Source organism: Macaca fascicularis, chromosome 14 (genome assembly GCF_037993035.2).
Source record: "Macaca fascicularis isolate 582-1 chromosome 14, T2T-MFA8v1.1".
NCBI lineage: Eukaryota > Metazoa > Chordata > Mammalia > Primates > Cercopithecidae > Macaca > Macaca fascicularis.
The window spans coordinates 276220-291464 of NC_088388.1; the positions used below are offsets into that span (position 1 = coordinate 276220).

The 15245-nt window shown below is 65.0% G+C and overlaps 1 protein-coding gene across 1 annotated transcript; it reads left to right on the forward strand.

Moving 5' to 3' along the window:
* The first annotated feature begins 289 nt into the window (after positions 1-289).
* B4GALNT4 (beta-1,4-N-acetyl-galactosaminyltransferase 4) lies at positions 290-12454 on the forward strand. The gene is made up of 20 exons (XM_045372491.2): positions 290-752; positions 2848-2951; positions 3415-3507; positions 3599-3694; positions 3773-3863; positions 3939-4039; positions 4192-4259; positions 4485-4563; positions 5772-5838; positions 5944-6078; positions 6152-6261; positions 6386-6486; positions 6568-6668; positions 6738-7644; positions 9575-9858; positions 10032-10185; positions 10296-10368; positions 10458-10611; positions 10978-11104; positions 12000-12454. The coding sequence occupies exons 1-20, from the start codon at positions 602-604 to the stop codon at positions 12121-12123; spliced, it is 3120 nt and encodes a 1039-aa protein (XP_045228426.2). The 5' UTR covers positions 290-601; the 3' UTR covers positions 12124-12454.
* Positions 12455-15245: the final 2791 nt, after the last annotated feature.

Sequence of the window (15245 nt, forward strand, 5' to 3'; positions counted from 1 at the left end):
TGCGCCCCGCCCCCCCCGCCCCCCCCGCCCCGCATCCCTGCCCGCCCCGCACCCCGCGCCCCCTGCCCCGCATCCCTGCCCACCCCGCATCCCTGCCCGCCCCGCATCCCTGCCCGCCCCACACCCGCGCCCCGCACCCCGCCCCGCACCCCGCCCCGCACCCCGCCCCGCACCCCGCGCCCCGCCTCCCCGCGCCCCGCCTCCCCGCGCCCCTACCCCGCCCCGCTCGCCGCCATTGGCTCCCCGCGGCCTGGCTCGGCCCGATTGGTTCCGCGCGCGGCCGGGGCCTGATCCGCGGTGGCAGCTCCGCGGCGTGGATGCTGCTCGGTCCCGCCGCCGCCCCAGGAGCGCGGAGCCGGGAGCGGCCGGGCGGGGGGCACCGCGAGGAGCCGCCCCCGCCGCCCACCCCCGGCCCGCGGCCGAGGGCGGCCTGGGGGGGTCGCGGCCGCACCCGGTGGCCGCACGCGGCGGACAAAGGACCATGCGGGGCCGCGGGCGCTGAGCGCGGCGGGGCGGGCCGGGGATGCGGCGCGGGGCGGGCGGGGGCCGGGGGCTGCAGCGGCGCCGCTGAGCGCGGCCTGGGGCGGGCGCGGCGGCCGCGATGCCGCGGCTCCCGGTGAAGAAGATCCGCAAACAGATGAAGCTGCTGCTGCTGCTGCTACTGCTGAGCTGCGCCGCGTGGCTCACCTACGTGCACCTGGGCCTGGTGCGCCAGGGCCGAGCGCTGCGCCAGCGCCTGGGCTACGGGCGAGGTACGGCGCGAAGGGCGCGGGCGGCGGGGGCCCCGGGGCGCGGGCCGAGCCTCCCACCGCACGGGGTCTCTGCTGGGCCCGACCCGCCCGGAGACCCCGCCCGCTGTTCCCCGCCCTGCGATTTGTGAGGAGGGGGCGCGGTTCGGCTCGGCCCAGACGCTGGATGACGTCGGCAGTGACGCGCGCGACCCTCTCTGGGAGGGACCCTGGCCTGGATCTGGTAGTGAGCGGCTGACGGTGGGCTCCCGGGGGATTCTCTGCCCCAGACCCTGCTGAGCCTTCCGAGAGGCCTTCTCAGGCCTCGCCTCCATCCCCTGCCCGCTTAGCAGGGCCTCAGTTTCCCCGTGTGCTGGGGACCCGGGCCCGGGCTTGGCGAAGTGGCCGGTGCAGCTGGGACGCTTCCCGGCGGGGGCGCCCTCGGTGAACTGTGCCAGTGTTGTGGGGGTCCGTGCGTGGGGATGGGGCCCAGCTTGCAAAGCCTGGCGTAAACTCTCCCGACCCCAACCCACAAACAAAGCGGATCGGGTCACGGTGAGCCAGCCGGGGTAGGGCCCCCTGGAGATGGTGATCTTTGACACACACCTTTTGTGCAAGGAGCATTCCAGACAGGAAGGCGCAGATGAAAGCCTGGGGGGTGGGGGGAGAAGGAGGGACAAAATGCCCCCTCCTGAGGAGGAGGGAGGTTAGTGCCATGCCCAGACCAGGAGAGACCCCAGCTGGCTGCCTCTGAGCCTTCTCCAGGGAGCCGGGTGTCCCGAGGGGGCAGAACAATGATACTGGCGGGGGACACCTGGGCCACTCCACCTGCCAAAGCTCCTCTGTCTTCTCTTCGTGCGCTGGGAGGCCGGGACCCACACAGGCCAACGGTCTGGGGCTTGTCCCAACCCACATACCTCGCAGCTGCCACCCCCTCAAGAGACCCCAGATACTGCTGAATCCCTAAAAGAAGCTCCACCCCAGCTCTTAGCAGACAGGGCAGGATCCACAGCTGCCCCAATGACACAGAACAGAACCAGCCCCCTCTGCAGGAGCCTCTGTAGTTTTCGGAGCAGCGGAGGGATCTAAGCCCAACCTGGAGGGGGCGGATGCATACGAATCCCCCTTCCAAGGACCCCTTGAGGCTAAGCGAGCTCCGCCCCAGGGCACCTGTACTACTTGCTACCTTTGAGGCCAGGGCCAGGACAAGAGGAACTCAACAGCTGCCCAGGGAGATGGGGAGTGAGCAGACTGTTCTGTCGGGGGAGCTGGGGCCAAAGTCGGGGGAGCCCCCAGGGGACCCTTCCCAGGTCTGCCTGTGGACATCTCTACTGCCTCCCCACAAGCCTGGGCAGGCCAGCTCTGCGCCCCAGCCCTCTCCGCTTCCTGGACCTCCCTAAGCTGAGGACCTAGACATCCTCACTGCGGCCCCAGGGGGTTCCACGCCCTGGGACCTGAGCATCTGAAGGGATGCTTCACTTCACCCCAGTTCTGCCCCTCCTGGTCCTCCTACCCAGGGACACTCAATCCAGGGCCACCCTCTGCTCCAGGGCCACGCCTGGGCTTCCGCATCCATGCCTGTCCCTCAGTCCAGACTTTGAGAGCTCAAATCCTTCAGGAGAGGCAGTGCCGGCTTTCCTGACTACAGTCCCTGGCACTAACCCTGAGTTCTCAGTTCTGGTAAGGGAGGCAGACATGGAACACACCAGCACACAGAGAAAGTGCTGAGGGCACAGGGCAGTCCTGGGGTCTTCCTGGAGGCAGAGCCACTTAACAAGAATGGCCAGATGGGGGTGCATGTGGGTGCCTACACACACCAGCTGGCGCACCCAGCTTTCCTCCCTCACACCTGCTGGAGGTTGGGAACAGCCTGCTGGAAGGCTCAGCCTGGGCTGCCCCACCAGAGGTGGGGTGTGGAAGAAGTTGCCTCGCTGTGGGGTGGGGCATCTGGTGGTAGAGGACGCAGATGAGAAGGAGAGGTTTGGCTTTAGTGAGAGACACCACAGCCTCCTTGCCCTGCTCTGGCCATGTGGGTCCTCAGCCTGGCTGACCCCAGCAGCAGGCAGAATGGCCTTGGAGAGAGCCTGGGCCCGAGACAGGCCTCATGTGCCACCTGCAGATGGTGAGAAGCTGACCAGTGTGACCGACGGCCGGGGTGTCCATGCTGCGCCATCCACACAGAGGGCTGAGGACTCCAGTGAGAGCCGTGAAGAGGAGCAGGCGGTGAGCAAGGCCTTGGGGAGAACGCGTGTGCACGAGACGAGACCCCAAAGCCCCGAAGCCACTTGAGCATTGGTGTCTTGAGAACCTGTCCCTTCTGGAGGACACAGCAGGGGGGCATGAGACACAGGACATGTGGGTGGGGAGCACGGCATGGCTTGTCAGTGTGAGCTGCAGCACCAGGCATCCTGTCTGGAGCTCTGTGTCTGGGGGCTGCAGCAGGTGCATGAATGCACCAGCCGGTCAGTATGTGGGGTGGCCGGGCATCTGCTTGGGCGAGAGTGACCAGGGGGTCTGAGTGTACGTGCCAGGGCCATGGGTCAGGGTTTGCGCGGCTGTGGGCTCGCAGGCATTTAGGCCTGTGTGGCTCCATGTTGGAAGGGGTCTTTGTGAAGATCTGTCTTGCTGTTTGTGACCTCCTCCCTGCCCTTCCAGCCCTGACCCCGCTGCCTTTTCTCTCCTGCAGCCCGAAGGTCAGGATCTAGATATGCTGTTTCCTGCAGGGGCTGGGAAGCTGCCACTGAACTTCACCCATCAGACACCCCCATGGCGGGAGGAGGTGAGCTGGCTCAGCCTGTAAGGGGCTGGGAGGCAGGGCGGGGCTGGGGGGGCGGCGGGCCGTGCAGAAGGTAAGGCCCCCCGATCCCCAGTACAAGGGGCAGGTGAACCTGCACGTGTTTGAGGACTGGTGTGGGGGCGCCGTGGGCCACCTGAGGAGGAACCTGCACTTCCCGCTGTTCCCTCATGTGAGTGCCGGGGTTGGGGGGTGCAGGGCGGGCAGGGCACGCAGGGGGCTCCGACAGCAACAGTCACTGCCCCCTCAGACTCGCACCACCGTGAAGAAGTTGGCCGTGTCCCCCAAGTGGAAGAACTATGGACTCCGTATTTTTGGTTTCATCCACCCAGCGAGGGATGGTACGGGGGTGAGGGTGCCCTGGGGGAGGGGTGTTGTGAGGCTGCACCCGCCCTGAGCCTAGTCTTGTGGACTAGGAGACGTCCAGTTTTCTGTGGCCTCAGACGACAACTCGGAGTTCTGGCTGAGTCCGGATGAAAGCCCCGCTGCTGCTCAGCTTGTGGCCTTTGTGGGCAAGGTACCCCCACCCCACCCCTGGTGTCTTCCCAGGCCTCCTGCAGCTCAGTCACCTGTCCCCACCAGCCTCTTGGGAATGAGGACCCGATGGGTTTGGTGTCCCCAGGGAGACAGTGAACCCCCCCCCGCCGCCCCTCCCCTATCACCCCCCAGACTGGTTCCGAGTGGACAGCGCCTGGAGAATTCACCAAGTTCAGCTCCCAGGTGTCCAAGCCCAGGCGGTGAGTGACTGTGGGGTGCATGTGCATGCACTTGTGTATTCGTGGGAGGGGGCTACGTGGTGTTTCCTTACCCGGTGCACGATTGCACACACTCTGCACAAGCACCCGCCCAGCCCAGCTGCCATCCTCCTGAGGGCCAGCCCTGAGGGGTGTGGGCACCACCTGCCCCCTTCCCTGGCTCCACTATGCATGGCGGGGCCCAACCCTTGCTCCTCGTGTCCCCAGGCTCATGGCCTCCCGGAGGTACTACTTTGAGTTGCTGCACAAGCAGGACGACCGCGGCTCGGACCACGTGGAAGTGGGCGTGAGTGCCCCCCACCCCCGGGAGTTTCTGGAGACTCCACTTCCGCTGCCTCCCTTCAGGACAACTGCAGTGGAGTCCCCGTCCCAAAGCTGACAAAGCAGTTGGTCAGGGCCATGGGCCTGAGGTCAGGAGGGTCTGCTCTGCCCTCTTGGGGGGCTCGGTGAGGCCTCACTAGGAGTCACCTTTGAGTAGAGTCTTGAGAGAATGGAGACATTCAGTAGGGAGATGTGGGGGGCAGATAATTTGGGGTGGGGCGTATGGTGGGTGAATTCTAGACCACGAGAGCAGCGAAGGAACAGACTCAGCAGAGGAAGCGGGTCTTTGGGACTGGGAAGGCTCTGGTGGCCAGATCAGGCGGAGCCTGAGCACCACTCTGCACAGATAGGGCTTTGTCCTGAGAATGAGGCCATGGGATTTGCATTCCAGGAAAAAACCCCTGGCCAGAGTGGAGAGAGCCTGGGGGAAGGGTTTTTACTGTGGCCTTTGGTCCTCGAACCCAGGGAGGTGGCTGTGGGGATGGATGGGGGAAGCGGAAAGGGGTTACACAGCAAGGCAGAGGGCCTGGAGCCTGGTGGGTGTTGCGGGCTGCTCCGTGGTGCCTGTGTCTGGTGTGTGGAGGGCGCGTTTCACCCCAGCTCAGCTGGGCAGAGGGCCCAGGCTGGAGACAGGGGTTTGAGGTGGTCTGTGGAGGCCCCAGGATGAGGTGGGAACAGAAGGACCCTGGAGCCCCAGCTTGGCGGTGGGGGCAGAGTGGAGAGGGAATCCAGCCCGACCCTTAGGGGGCCAGCAGTGACTTCACTGGGAATGGGCAGGGTTGGAAGTCATAACCTGAGGCGGGCAGGGGGGCGGACCTCAGGGAGGGCGGGAGGAGGGGAGGGGGTCTCAGGGAGGGAGGGAGGGAGGCATGAGGGGAGGGGGTCTCAGGGAGGGAGGGAGGGATGAAAGGAGGGGGCCTCAGGTAGGAAAGGTGAGGAAGGGAGTATGGGGAGGTCTGGCCCTGCTCCCAGGGCCCCTCAGCTTTCTGGGCTTCCTTCCCCAGCTTCCCTGCTGCCCCTTGTTGGAACCCCGGGACCCCTCTACCATCTCCCCTCCTGCATCCTTTAAGGGATTGGTCCTACTAGTCCCCCGGCCCTGAGCCGGGGTAGACCCTTTCTTCCCTGGACCCAGCCACGGCCCTGCCCCTGACGCCCACCCTCTCTGCCCCGCAGTGGCGAGCTTTCCTGCCCGGCCTGAAGTTCGAGGTCATCAGCTCTGCTCACATCTCCCTGTACACAGGTGCGCGGGCGCCGCTGGGGATGTGGGGCTCCTTGGGACGGGCTCTGGGTGGGAGCGGGAGGAATGGAGGAGTCTGAGCACACCCTGGAACCCCTCTTCCCCCAGATGAGTCAGCCCTGAAGATGGACCACGTGGCCCACGTCCCCCAGTCTCCAGCCAGCCACGTGGGGGGGCGTCTGCCGCAGGAGGACACCAGCGCAGACATGCTGCGGCCGGATCCCAGGGACACCTTTTTCCTCAGTGAGAGGGGGCCCGCGCGGGGGCGAGGGCGGGGGTGCCTGCCCCAGCAGCCCCATGACCGCACCTCCTGCAGCTCCGCGCATGGAATCTTCGAGCCTGGAGAACGTGCTGGAGCCCTGTGCCTACGCCCCCACCTACGTGGTCAAGGACTTCCCCATCGCCAGATACCAGGGACTGCAATTTGTGAGTGCGGGTGGAGACCTGGTCTCCCGTCCAGGACTCCGAGGAGCCTTCTCCAGCCCCTTGGGAGGCCGCCCCGGGAGGTCCCTGCCCTGAGCCCTGAGCCCGCCTACTCCCCGCCCCCCAGGTGTACCTGTCCTTCGTTTATCCCAACGACTACACCCGCCTCACCCACATGGAGACGGACAACAAGTGCTTCTACCGCGAGTCTCCGCTGTACCTGGAGAGGTGGGCTCGCAGCCCGGCTGGAAAATGCGGGGCGGGGCGGGCAGGGCGGGACTCGGCTCTGATGCTTCCGCTCCGTCCCAGGTTTGGGTTTTATAAGTACATGAAGATGGACAAGGAGGAGGGGGACGAGGATGAAGAAGAGGAGGTGCAGCGCCGAGCCTTCCTCTTCCTCAACCCGGACGGTGAGTGTCCGCAGCGCCCCCAGCCCTTACCCACCTGCGCAGGGAGCTTCTGACCCGCGTTTCCCGCAGACTTCCTGGACGACGAGGACGAGGGGGAGCTGCTCGACAGCCTGGAGCCCACGGAGGCGGCCCCGTCCAGGAGCGGCCCCCCGTCCTCCGCCCCAGCGGTCCACGCGGAGCCCGGAGCCACCCCTGCTCCGCCAACCCCTCCCCGCCCCCGGGACGAGGGGACCCCCAGGCACTCCCGGGCCCTGAGCTGGGCCTCCCGGGCCGCCCGCCCCTTGCCGCTCTTCTTGGGCCGAGCTCCGCCCCCGCGCCCTGCAGCGGAGCAGCAGCCCCCGAAGGTGTACGTGACCAGGGTGCGGCCAGGACAGCGGGCATCCCCCCGGGCCCCAGCGCCGCGCGCGCCCTGGCCGCCCTTTCCCGGCGTCTTCCTGCACCCCAGGCCTCTGCCCAGAGTGCAGCTGCGGGCGCCCCCACGCCCACCCCGGCCCCACGGCCGCAGGACCGGCGGCCCCCAGGCCACACAGCCGAGGCCCCCAGCCAGGGCGCAGGCCACCCAAGGGGGCCAGGAGGGCCAGGCGCGCACGCTGGGACCTGCGGTGCCCACAGTGGACTCAAACTTGTCTTCCGAAGCGCGGCCCGTGACCTCCTTCCTGAGCTTGTCCCAGGTGTCCGGGCCACAGCTGCCCGGGGAGGGCGAAGAGGAGGAGGAAGGGGAGGACGATGGGGCCCCGGGCGACGAGGCTGCGTCGGAGGACAGCGAGGAGGCCGCGGGCCCGGCGCTCGGACGCTGGCGTGAGGACGCCATCGACTGGCAGCGCACGTTCAGCGTGGGCGCCGTGGACTTCGAGCTGCTGCGCTCGGACTGGAACGACCTGCGGTGCAACGTTTCGGGGAACCTTCAGCTACCGGAGGCGGAGGCTGTGGACGTGGCGGCTCAGTACATGGAGCGGCTCAACGCGCGCCACGGCGGGTATGGGGCCGGCTCAACGCGCGCCAGGGCGGTTGTGGGGCCGGGGACAGCCGGGGAGAGGAGGTCCTGGCCTTGGTGGGCCCCTCAGACCTTCCCCAGGGCTCAATGGTGTACCGGCCTGGGCTGAGGCACCGCCCCCCACCCCAGCGAAGCCCCAGCTTCTCCCCTTCCTTCCCTGTGTCCTGACTGCCCAGGGCACTTGTCCAGCCTCAGGGACCTCCCTGGAGCCCCACCCAGGGCTGGCGCCTCATCCTTGCGCCTGCGAACCCCACTTCTGTCATCCTGGACCTGGGCCCAGGGATGAGTCCAGGCTACATAGCTCAGCGTCAGTCCCAACCAGTTGCTGGGCAGACAGCCCCATTCAGGGGCCAGGCTGAGACACTTAGGGCAAAGCTCAGGACCCCTGGACCCCTCCTCCTCTCCCCTCGCAGTGCCCCTGGGTGTTCCCAGGTGCTCAGGGCCTGACTACAGAGGAGGGTGCAGGGCTTCTGCCCATTGGCCCCTCTGGTCTCCCCCAGGCCCCAGGAATCTAGTGCTGTCTGCCCTCCCTGCAGGCTGGCGGGCGCGAGTGGGGAGTCTAATTTGGCCTCTGGGAGGCCTGTGCAGTCCTAAGAAGAGGCAGCATCTGTTGTGCCCAGCCTTGAAAGCGAGTTAGGAGCTGCGCAGTGATGACAGGCAGAGGCAGGGTCAGAGGATGGAGGCAGAGCTGGGACTGTTTCTCCTGTGCGTGATGGAAGGTTGTGAGCAGGGCAGGAATTCCACCGGTTTGGGTACAGACAGGTGTGCCGCTGCCTGGAGGGGAAGGGATGGTGGTGGTGGTGACTGACAGCCTGGAGCCCTGGGGGGTGGGTGCTGGATTCAAGGTGGCTCAGAGGGCACGCCTGCCCCTGGCTCTAAGCTTCCTGAGAGCAGCTCGTCATGCCATGGAGGCCTCATGGGATGGTCATTGTTGTGGTCCCACCTTTGCCCACTTGGGTGTGGCTCAAGGAGCAACAGTGTAGAAAGACCAAGAGCATTTGGGGCAGGAGGTCCCTGGCACTCAGGGCTTTGGGGTGGGGAAGGACAGGAATTGGAGGGAGGCCTCGGACCCCTCGGCACCCAGGTGGGCGTCCCCCGGTGAAGGGCACAGACTGCCAAGGGAGGATGTGAGGCCGACTGAAGAGAAAGCGTCGTCTAGGGCAGGATCCTATTTTCTCCAGATGAGGAGAGCAAAGTGGAGGGAAACTGAGGTTCTCGGCTGGGCAGAATGAGGAGGAAGGGGCCAGGAACAGGCTTCCAGCATTGAAGCCTCCTCCACTCGGGGATCAGGACAGGCCCAGAGCTGCTGCCTGGGGAAAGGGGTTCTGTGAAGGCACGAGGGGGGGGGGGGCTTCTCAGAAGAGGTGACCCAGGGCCTGAGAGAGGAGTGGCTGGGAGGGCTGGGGCAAATATCCCAGGCAGGGGACTCCTCAGGACAAAGGAGAGGAGACAGTGGCTGTGCCTGAGGAGGAGTCTGCTACCCCAGTAGGAGGGGAAGATTGAAGGCCACAAATTCGAAACTGCTTAAGGTCCTAGAATGCCATAGAAGCCGTTTGAACCTTGTCCCATGGGCGGTGGCCAACTCCTGAAGGTTTCTGAGCAAGGGGGTAACAGGACAGTTGGACATGTCATAAATGTCACCTGGGACGTGCGTGGTGGCCGGGAGGCCCGCGAGGGGGTGATGATGGGCCTGGGCTCGCTGGTGTGCCCCCAGTCCTGCCCCGACCCTGGAGGGGTGGCTGGAAGGTGGACCTGCCCGCTGGGCCTGCCTGGAGGGGCAGAAGCTGTGCCGCGGAGCCCGCAGCCTCCCGCAACTCCAAGTCAGCTGAGTTTCTGTGGCCAGGGCGGCCCAGGGTTGCGGGTGGGGTGCAGGCTGGAAGCCTTCCTACCGGCTGACCACCCAGCCTTGCAGGCGCTTCGCGCTTCTACGCATTGTGAACGTGGAGAAGCGCCGGGACTCGGCGCGAGGGAGTCGCTTCCTGCTGGAGCTGGAGCTGCAGGAGCGTGGGGGAGGCCGCCTGCGACTCTCCGAGTACGTCTTCCTGCGGCTGCCAGGAGCCCACGTGGGGGATGCAGACAGAGGAAGTCCCGAGCCCGCTCCCGCGGCCTCTGTGCGCCCCGATGGCCGCCCCGAGCTCTGCCGGCCACTGCGCCTGGCCTGGCGCCAGGACGTGATGGTTCACTTCATCGTGCCAGGTGCGCAGGGCGGGCTCGGGGTCTCCGGGAGACCGCGTGGGAGGAATGTGGACCCTAATGACTAGGAAAGGGTGTGGGTGTCCGGGATGAGGTTCTTCGGAGCTGGGAGGCCCCAGCATACAGTGCATACAGTCAGGGTCGGCTCAGCGCCCCGCCCCCCATTTCTCCTCCAGTGAAAAACCAGGCGCGGTGGGTGGCGCAGTTCCTGGCGGACATGGCTGCGCTGCACGCGCGCACCGGGGACTCGCGCTTCAGCGTCGTCCTGGTGGATTTCGAGAGCGAGGATATGGACGTGGAGCGGGCCCTGCGCACTGCGCGCCTGCCCCGGTAACGGCCCCTACTTCCACCTGGGCGGACCCAGCGCACCTTTCCTCCCCGGGAGGTGGGTTTCCCTGACCCCACCCCCAGAGATCGTGCCTGTGACTCCTCCTCCCCAGGTACCAGTACCTGAGACGAACCGGGAACTTCGAGCGCTCCGCCGGGCTGCAGGCGGGAGTGGACGCGGTGGAGGTCCGAGGGCCAGATGGGGGTCGGGGAGCAAAACGGGGCGTATCCGGGGAGGAGCGGAGGGCGGAGCTCAGACCTCCCGCACCCCCCAGGACGCCAGCAGCATCGTGTTCCTCTGCGACCTGCACATCCACTTCCCACCCAACATCCTGGACGGCATCCGCAAGCACTGCGTGGAGGGCAGGCTGGCCTTCGCGCCGGTGGTCATGCGTCTGAGCTGCGGGAGCTCGCCCCGGGACCCCCACGGTGAGGCCCCAAGCGCCCCACCCTGTGATGGCAAGGTTCCCACCAACCGCCACGGTAACGTCCAGGAACCCGGGGCCTCTCAGTCCCCAGGGGAGACCTGGGAGTCCATCAGTGCTCCCCGTAGAGCCCAGAGCCCCAGTCCCCCGGCACCAGCACACCCAGGGCCATGCGGGGGTCCCCGGGGACCTCCTGCAGTATCCTGCGTTTATGCATCGCGCTCCAGGGTCATTACCGGGCACCGCCGGAAGCCCCCATGGTGATGGGACCCTGCCCCTGAGGCCCTCCCGAGGTCTCCTGGCGGCCCTTTGCGGGGAGGCCTTGCAGGACCTGGTCTGAAGGGCAGCACTCCTCACCCTCCCGCCCCAGGTTACTGGGAGGTGAACGGCTTTGGCCTTTTTGGGATCTACAAGTCGGACTTTGACCGGGTCGGAGGCATGAATACAGAAGAGTTCCGAGACCAGTGGGGGGGTGAAGACTGGGAGCTCCTGGACAGGTGACCGCCTCCCACTCCCCTCACCCCTGCGTCCTCCTCGGAATGAGGAAAATGGCGCCCACATGCTGAGAGAACTCTACCCTTCCCCATCTTCCCAGTATCCTGTAGGCTCAGAGAGACCCCCTCCACCCGCATCACTCCTGAGACCCTGTCCCACCCCCAGGGTCCTGCAAGCTCAGGGACATCCCTGAACCAGCTCTGCCCCGGATCCTGTAGGCCTTGGGTGGCCCTGAGTCCCCAACCTCCCACTAGGGCCCTGGAGGCTGGAGGCAGCCCTGACACCCCCAGTCCCTGGACCAGGGTCCTGATCACCTCTCCTCTCTCTGCCCCCGGCCCCGGGGTCCCGACCACCTCTCTGTCTGCCCCGGAGTCCCGACCGTCTCTCTGCCCCCGGCCCCGGGGTCCCGACCTCCTCTCTCTCTTCCCCCTGCCCCGGGTCCTGACCAACTCTCCTCTCTCTGCCCCCGGCCCCGGGGTCCCGACCGTCTCTCTGCCCCCGGCCCCGGGGTCCCGACCTCCTCTCTCTCTGCCCCCTGTCCCGGGTCCTGATCACCTCTCTCTGCCCCCGGCCCCGGGGTCCCGACCTCCTCTCTCTCTTCCCCCTGCCCCGGGTCCTGATCACCTCTCTCTGCCCCCGGCCCCTGGGTCCCGACCTCCTCTCTGTCTGCCCCGGGGTCCCGACCGTCTCTCTGCCCCCGGCCCCGGGGTCCCGACCTCCTCTCTGTCTGCCCCGGAGTCCCGACCGTCTCTCTGCCCCCGGCCCCGGGGTCCCGACCTCCTCTCTGTCTGCCCCGGAGTCCCGACCGTCTCTCTGCCCCCGGCCCCGGGGTCCCGACCTCCTCTCTCTCTTCCCCCTGCCCCGGGTCCTGATCACCTCTCCTCTCTCTGCCCCCAGGGTCCTGCAGGCAGGGCTGGAGGTGGAGCGACTCCGGCTGCGGAACTTCTACCACCACTACCACTCCAAGAGGGGCATGTGGAGCGTCCGCAGCAGGAAGGGCTCTCACACGGGGGCGTCCTGAGGACGGGCAGCCCCTCCTAGCCCCGGTGGGAGTCCGGAGGCAGCTGCTGGGGGCTGGGCTTTGAGCTTGGTCCCGAGGGACCCGGCAGGGCTGGTCAGAGGGGCACAGCCACCACCTGTGCCTGTTCCTCTCTGGCCCACTGGGCCCTGGCGTCATGCCCCTCCCCGGAGAGGCAGCCTTCACAGCGGGTCAGGGCCTGGCCTTGGTCCCCACTCTGCGATGATTTCTGTGAAATTTTGCTGTAGCGACGACATTGTTTTCAGGATTTCCAAGAGTTCCGTCTGTTCTGTTTTTTATTCAGAATGAAATGAAATATTTTTTTTAGTTCTGACTTGTCCTCTGTGCCTGTTCTCTTGAGAGGTGGAGTCCTCACCGCTGGGGGACCCTGAGCACGACCTCCTGACTCCCAGCGGCAGCCCTTCCAGACCCCGGCTTCTCCCACCCCCGAGACCACTTTCCCCTTCCTGCCTGTGAGGTTCGGTGCCCGGCCCTGTGGGGAGGGGGCTTCCGACCTCTTCCTCCCGCCCTGTGTCTGTGGGGTCTGTGCCCGCTGATAACAGACATAGACAGCACAGGGCCCCCCCACACTGGGGCGAGGAATGAGCAGTCACCGCCACAGTGCCTCCATTCTGCAAACAGAATCGGGTGTCAGTCCCACCCCAGCCTCCTCTAGGGTGATGGAGCTGTCTGCACCCAGGTGGGGCATGTCTTGTGCTGGGGCTGGAGGTGATTAGGCAAAACTTGGGGTTGCCAGAAACAGAAACCCAACTCGAGCCAGTGAAGCCATAATCAGGGGGCCTGTATGACTTTGGTACCTTCAAGGTCAGGGTCAGCAGGGCACCAGAGAAGGACTGACTCAGAGGCTGGTCGAAGCCCACTCCTGCCTTGTCTCCTCTCTGCCCGTGGGTCCAGCTCGGTCCTGGCCTGGGCTGGGTCACAGGAGGGAGGCTGTACTCTGCCAGGCACCGAGTGGCCGTGTAAGTTCCTTATGGCTGCTGTAGCGAATTGGCACAAGTGTAGTGGCTTAAAAAAATTATTATCTTACAGTTCTGGAGATAAAAAGTCCTAAAATTAAGGCTGGCACAGTGACTTACGCCCGTAATCCCAGCACTTTGGGAGGCTGAAGCGGCCGGATCCCCAGACACAGTGGTGTGTACCTGTAGTCCCAGGTACTTGGAAGGTTGAGGCAGGAGGATCACCTGAGCCCGGGAGGTCTGGGCTGCAATGAGCTGTGATTGCACCACTGCACTCCAGCGTGGGTAACAGGGCAAGGCCCTGTCTCGGGAAAAAAAAAAAAAAAAAAAAAAAGCCAAAATGAAGGTGTCAGCAGGGCTGGTTCCCTCTGGAGACTTAGGTGTGAGTCTGTGTCCATGCCTTCTCCAGCTTCTCCAGGCCACCTGGATTTCAGCAGCTTGGCCTCTTCCTCTCTCGCACTTCCTCTCTCTCCCTCTCTCTCACCTCCTCCTGTGACTCTGACCCTGCTGCCTTCTCTTGTAAGGCTCCCTGTAATTACACTGGGCCCTCCCAGCAAACCCACAGTAACCATCATGTCCCTCACTGGGTCACATCTGCAAAGCCCTTTGCCGTGAAGGTAACAGTCACAGGTTCTGGGACTAGAACAGGCACATCTTGAGCGGGCACTCTTCTTTCTACCTCCTCGTTCACACTGGGTGGAGTGGCTCATACGCCCAGCAGCCAGAATTGTCCTCTGAAGATGTGTCCTGAGGTCCCCGCTCACCACGCACACAGGGCAGCTGGGAGGTGGAGCCGAAGGAGGAACCATGTGGACCAGCCATTGACCAGAGCAGCATCCAGTCACCTGGTGTGGGTTTCACAGGTCCCGCTGGTCCATAGGGGAGAAGTGCCCGCAGGGCAGAGGACATGGCTGGTCACACACGCCCGGAAGCCATGTGATGACCAGCTGTCCTGCCCACTGATCCCTGTGTATCTAATTCAGATGGAATTGTCCCCACTCACAAATGTTTCACAGCAAGAGAAGAACTAGCCTTGGATTTAATGATCCATGCCACCCCAAGAAAATGAGAAAAGGAAAGAAGAAGCGTAAACCACAGGCGGGGGAAGCCCGCACATCAGAAAGAGAATTAATCTCGGAAAACAAGTCAAAATTCCATGTAATCTGGACGATTCACACCATCGTTTAATCCATTTGGCAATGATTCATTGCACACTCACTACACGTCACGCACTGAGGAAAAGGCAGGGGATGGAACAGACAAAAACCGCTGCCCCCAAGGATCTTACATTCTAACACGGGGGGGTGGGGCACGACGACGCCATCAATAAAACACCTGGTATACCGGCTGGCAGCAAGGGCAGCGGAGGGAAAGGAAGCCCGGGAAGGCAACAGCCCATGTGAGTGTGACTGCGTTTCTGAGCAGGGTGCTCAGAAAGACCAGGTCTGAGAAGGTGAAGGTGGCCGAGGACACAGGCGGGGGAGGGCAGGGTTCAGCGGCAGCCTTTGAAGAAATTTCTTAAAAATCAATGATAAGGCCGGGCATAGTGGCTCAAACCTGTAATCTCAGCACTTTGAAAGGCTGAGGCAGGAATGATGGCAGCAGTGGCCCATCTAGAATGGCCGCTGCCAAGATGCTGGCCGCAGCGGGGAGGCATGGCTGGGCCTCTCACTCCATGGGGCAGGCAGGAGCCCCGCCCTCCCAGGCACTGGGTTCATTTGCGTGCACCTCAACATTCCTGTGCTCTTTGGGGCCCAAGAAGCACCCCCCACTCCCTGTGGGCTCAGAAGTACCTGCTCCTGCCCTCACTGCAGAGTCTGGCGCTCCCTGTAGCTGGAGCCAGGGCCCACAATCCGCTCCCAGAGGCTTCCCCCAGCATGGTTGCGAGTCGGGCGAGGGGGGTGCCCCAGGCTGCCCCTGAGTGTTGGAACTGCAGGGGGAACTCACAGTGACATCGCCTCCCTGTGCCCCGGATGCCAGCCCGGGTACTGTGAGGGCCTAAAGCCTTCACCCCAGGCTGCAAGGAGATGGACAGGGCAGCAGGATGGCTGCAGGAGCAGCAGTGGCAGCACTAGGTCCCCTGTGCCCCACGTCCCCAAGGCTGCCTACTGTGCCACCTCCACCCTCGCACAGCTGGGCAAGACCCAC